The sequence below is a fragment of the Glandiceps talaboti genome, chromosome 18 (genome assembly GCF_964340395.1).
Source record: "Glandiceps talaboti chromosome 18, keGlaTala1.1, whole genome shotgun sequence".
NCBI classification, from domain to species: Eukaryota; Metazoa; Hemichordata; class Enteropneusta; family Spengelidae; genus Glandiceps; species Glandiceps talaboti.
The window spans coordinates 7515505-7521504 of NC_135566.1; the positions used below are offsets into that span (position 1 = coordinate 7515505).

The following is a 6000-nucleotide window of genomic DNA, read 5'->3' on the forward strand; positions in this document are numbered from 1 at the left end:
GCATACACATACACAGACATAATTATACATGTACAAACACATACTGGCACAGCTATTTAGGAATAACAATGAATAACAATATGTACATGTATGGACATGTTTATGTGAAGGGGCTGATACTGTTGCCTTTATCTATGAACATGCCATGTAAATTTGAATACAATGGGCAACATTATATACTCTTTTACAATATTTGAATGTTAATCTGAAAGAAGCCTGACTTTGATATTGTACTGAAAACTCTGACATTAACTCTACATGGGCAACCTCAATTTTTTTTAATTATACTCTTTCACTCGACATATTATTTTCAATGTTATATAGAACTCTGTCTTCCTACGGTGAATAATGGTCATTAGATACCTCTAACACATAAATTTTCTGAAGAACAAAACAATATAATGGTTTGCACCATTGAAATAGCTAAATGGATAATCCATACATGTCTACATTTGTATGCTTCATGTATGTATCTATATTATATATATGTGTGTGTGTGTGTGCATTATGTATGTATGTATGGTGTATGGTGTATGTATTACCTATGACTGTATGTATGTATGTATGTATGTATGTATGTATGTATGTAGGTACGTATGTATACACGCAACTTAAATGTGTGTATATATATATATATATATATATATATATATATATATATAATATCAGACTCGTCTTCTTTCATTTTTATGTATGATAGCTCTCCAAGGTGATTGAGCACTCTACTTGGCGAAAGAAGAATGAAATTATATGTATATATATATATATATATATATATATATATATATATATATATATATATATATATATATATATATATATATATATATATATGAACATGCTGTTCTTCATTTCAGCTCTCCTATTGATGTTTCTTTATTGCATTACAGTTATGCAGTTGCCTGTAATACTTGATAACCTTACAGTTACCACAATCTTGAAAACCAAACTTCAAATAGCTATCAAGTTACCACTTGAGAATTACAGTAATATACAAGATTTATCCTAGTACATGTACAGCAAAAATCACCTGGCATTGTCCAGTAACTCTGCCAACGCTCCAAACAGAAATTCATGAGTGGTTCTGAAAAAAAAGGGAAAGATTACAGTGTCAGAAGAGATGATCAAGGTTGGTATGATTACAAGATTGCTTGGTCTACTAAATATTATATATTTCATTATTCCACTCAAATGCATGCATACTTTATTCAGTTTTCTCTGCACATAGCAAATGGCTGACCCATACACTTTTTGACATTTATATTAATTTGTCTATCAGTGTCCCCACAATAACATATTTTAGTAATAAAATAATAACAAGTTTGGTGTTTCTGCTAATTCTGAATAAAATATTTAATTTGGACATAAATTTTTAGGCTATAATGAAGTACATGTATTCAGCCTGTACAAAGTTATAATATCCAGCACATGAAAAGCCTGTATCTTTTAGAAGGGCAATAATCCTTTTGGCCACCTTTACCATCAAATGAATTAACACAATAACCCTCCAGCTGTCATTAATATCCAAACATCGATCGCTTATTCAATTGGCAGCAACAATGTAAGCACTAAATAACGATACCTATCCATGGATTAAAAACCTCACTCCTCATCCTTTGGCATTTGCAAATACAGTCACATTTCCAAAATCAAAATATTTTAGTTTCCAAGAAACTATCCATGACCCCTACATCTGTTAATAATCAGTGTAATAAATAGTTATGATTCTAATATTTCAATGATTAAGTAATCCAAATCATATTTCAAAAGACCTTCTTCCCTTTTTATATATTGTTTACTGTACATGTCCATGCAGGAGGCCAGGAGAGTGTGTAGCCTTTTAAGTATAATGCTATTTGTTTAAATGAGCTATTTTGCATACATATTACTGAACCGCCAAAAACATTTTTAGGAGTTATATAAGTGATGAATCATTCAAAATCATATTACATGTCTTTAAGCAGAACTATTTCATCTTACTCACTGTGCATGTCTATGCAGCAATCCATATGAAAGTGTATGCTTTTGGGCATCATGTTATTCATGTCTTCAAACTTTAATGCAAATGAGCTACTTATTATGCATATATATCACTGAACAGCTAAAAAGATATGTCAGTTGATAAAGATGGTTGCAAATCAATTAGAAAACAATGTTATTGTCACATGATTTCAACAGCATACAGATGGAATGCGGTGTAATTTTACAAGATTGAATTCAATTGTAAGGATTTTGTTTAAAAAAAGACAAGTCATAGTGCATCACGAGTACCTCTCTACAAAGTGTACACACAGAATGACATTAACATAAGGCACCTATCAAATGCAATTCCTGTGGTACTAGTTATCACTAGCGTAAATGGAAACTCATGCTGATATCTCGATTAAATCTATTTGCATTTGAACAGATGTGAATTCTTTTTGAACTACATTACACTTTGTGTTTAAAAGCCAGGAATCCAAGTTGTTCATTTCCATACAACACGTCAAATAGCCATTTATGTTTATGGTACCTTATAACAATATGTAAATATCTTCACTGAAAATAGATAAATTTTGAGAGCTTTGTCTTTGAAAAAGAAAAAGCTTAACACACAAGGGTTATATATTTCAATTATAAAATGTTAGAAAAAAAGAAGTGCTCACAACGAAGTAAAATATACACAGCAAATATATCATCTAACCAATAGTTGTGTTCATGTACTGCTAATGGATATTATAAAATATATGTACAATTTACTCTGTTTAAGAAATATGAGATTCCCTTCTTGAATTTCATGTCTGGCTATAAATAATTATTCTATGCACTGAAATTTAGAAACTGAATGACAAGTTTCTATCTTTAATATTTTCAAAAACATAGCAAGTGTGGACTATATTTTATTTATGTTCTCTCAACACTAAATATAAGCAGATTACTAATAGCATGAACATAGATGCAGCAGAGACAACTGTCGAGGCCACAGGAAATATGTTTTCAATAACAAAGCTTACGTAAAGGTCAGTCTCTAGTACATGTATATATTATGTTAATGTATATACTATACAATGTCTCAATTTTATACCAATCCTCTATACCATTCAATGTGCACATATGCAAAAAGCCTAATTAATATGCAAGATACCCTTTAAACATTTAAACTATTATGCAAAGCACTTCATTAACATGAATGTGATAACCCAATTACAATGTGTAAAATGTTGGAAAGTTTCCAATAATCATGAAGACCATCCTCCTTCAATATCTTGTAATATGACATTATGCTTTAGTACCTCAGTGTGAGAACTACATTTGGTGCCTTAATGAGCAAAACGTTGTTCAAAGTGTCCTACTTCTATAATACCCTACATAGGTGCCATTGGTACCTTTCCATGAGTAATTAACTTACATACATGTAACTGGTTCGTGCAAGACCAAATCGTCCCCATTTCAATTTGTATCAAATGGCATGCAAAGCATGTCATAATTATGAATGTCATTATTTCGATATTGGTCTACTCTTTACAAGGTACCTTTTATCAATCATGTAGAGGCAAATCCTACCTATTATTATTCTGAAAAGTGCATAACTAACATGAAAGGCAAAACCCAGTGCTTGATTGTGTAAACAACTATTATGCAAAATACCTCATACATATTCGTGCCAAACTGGCATTTTGATTGTTCTAAATGTATGAAGCCCTATTCACAGTGTTTGAATATGATAAGGTCATACCTTGCATGATGAAAAATATTCATTATGCAAAGTGTCTCATTATGGATGCAGAAACCATGCCTTACAAAGATAATAGCTACACTTTGTCCGATAAATACTGTGAATGTTAAAGCATATGTTGTTGACAACATAAGATGGAAGATATTCATATATACAATATGTCCCTGCTACAACACAAAACATATAAACAAAAGGCAATGCAATGAAGGAGCTAGCAAAATTAAAATATAGCAAAAGCAAACAACAGTCTGACAAGTATATAAACATTTAAAATGCAAAACAAGGACATTTAGAAAGCTTAACCTGCCTAATTACAGTCAAAATGCACTGTTCTACTTGTGCCATACACATCACTCCCAGACACAGAATATGTAAAACACCTGAGTTGTGGTTCCTCATTCTCCTGACTTCAGCATCATCATTCATCATGTAACTAATAAGCTAATCACAACATATGGAACACCCTTGGGAAATACTTGCCAAGAAGAACATCTTTATGGTGTTACCCATCTTGTAAGTTCGCTGAACAGATTTGGGCGTACATTCCCGCCCTTTTGCTCAGGCACTACACGTACGTACTGTACTTACTTTCTCCCAATTTACGATCATTGATATGTTATCAATACTAAACATATTTCAATACCCTTGGAAGTGTATGGGTCTGCCATTTTGCAAACTAATATTACTGAGAGAACTCAGCTCATGCAACTATTATGAATCCAATCGTAAAATTCTACAGCAATGACGTGCATTCCCGCACGCCAGCGGTCATAGCATGCACATGTGACATAGGCAAGCTTTTTGTACGAACTGTTTTAAAATCAGAATGCGACATCTTCACCTAATAGTAATACCCCTCGTCCGATTCATTCACAGATACTTTACTGAACCGTTAAATTGAGCTTTGCATTCACATGCAGCCCATAATAAAAGACACTAGCCACAGTTTACATAACCACGAGACGGGTAACTATCATTACTACTGGAGCATGCTCGTTTGTTGCATTCAAAAAATATCGGCCATTTTAGAATCTCCACTCGAGCTCAGAATCTACCATTGGTATGAGCCAGCCTAAAAATCTCGTCTGCGACAAACACTCACGAGTTGGTGTGGAGATACTTGATATCCAGTTGTGCTCGGCTAAGACCTTTATATACTTCCATTCTTGCAATTTTGCCTCAAAATATCCAGTGAAATACGTTGCACCAAAAGTCGAAGGTCGCAGTCTTCGAGTAAGGTGACGTTACACACTGCACTTCACACTTCCAAGATGAGGTGTATATATATTGCAATATTTCACCACTGCTGAGAAGTACAGATGACATCAACGCATCGGTCTGTCTATCTGGATGTTCACGACATATGGCTTCGTCTAATCTTGATTTCCCGACACAGAAAAAACTCCGTGACTATACGTAAATCTCACTCTATATATGAACTTCGCTCCCTTCGCTTCGGTGACCGACGTTTTAAACGTTGATGTGTGCATCTACTCATGTCATGGCACAACGTGGGTACACTTATCAACAAATAAAATGTTCGTCCGCGGCCTCGTGACTCTTAAAAATAGTTCGATGAAATGCAAAATAATCAAAGAACTTGTGGTGTAAACATTCTCTAATTCTGCATTTCGTAGCTGACATTTATTTATCAATATAAGATGATATCAGGGCTACGACAATGCAAGTGTTCCACAACGTAAGTTTTTGATTTGCCCGTCATGTGCGGATGAATATTTTATAATTTATAGTAGACGGACCATGGGGAAGCAAGCAAGATATCGTAATGGACCAGGCAACGAAAATGGCGAGCGTGGTTACACCCGTTCAGACCATTTCCAGAATATGTCGTATTATATTTTCAATGCCAGATTATGATGCGTATACCAGGTTATCAAGTCTCAAGATTACTGTCAGATAGCCAGCTCATGGAGCTAGAGGAAGACGCGATTTATAAGTGACCTCAATATGGCGGATTGGTGAGGATTGCGTCATTGTCATGGTATTTGCTAGACTGCTGCTGAACGGTGGATAGATATATCATGATAGTAGGAGTGTTCATGACAAATTTTCAATTATTTTGCCGTGGAAAGATTCAGGTGATATATTTGTGAACTTTTCCTGTAAATATGACGAGTATAGTATGTATTTGAAATGGGAATTGTGTTGTACAGATATGGTATAGGGCGTGGTGTTGATGTTTACATTTTACCTCTTTACTCAGTTTACTGACTGAAGCTTGGGTGTTGATCATTAATTAACATAACAGAAGTACAGCATTCATG

At 33.9% G+C, this 6000-nt stretch overlaps 1 protein-coding gene across 1 annotated transcript in view; it reads right to left on the bottom strand.

Moving 5' to 3' along the window:
- LOC144449025 (ATPase MORC2A-like) overlaps window positions 1-5223 on the bottom strand; it is a 42417-nt gene extending 37194 nt beyond the window's left edge. Inside the window, exons 1-2 of the mRNA XM_078139427.1 lie at window positions 4818-5223; window positions 1031-1084 (exon numbers count right to left, since the gene is read on the bottom strand). Of these exons, the coding sequence (XP_077995553.1) occupies window positions 1031-1084; window positions 4818-4879 (116 nt within the window). The 5' untranslated portion in view covers window positions 4880-5223. The remainder of the gene's footprint in view (window positions 1-1030; window positions 1085-4817) is intronic.
- Window positions 5224-6000: the final 777 nt, after the last annotated feature.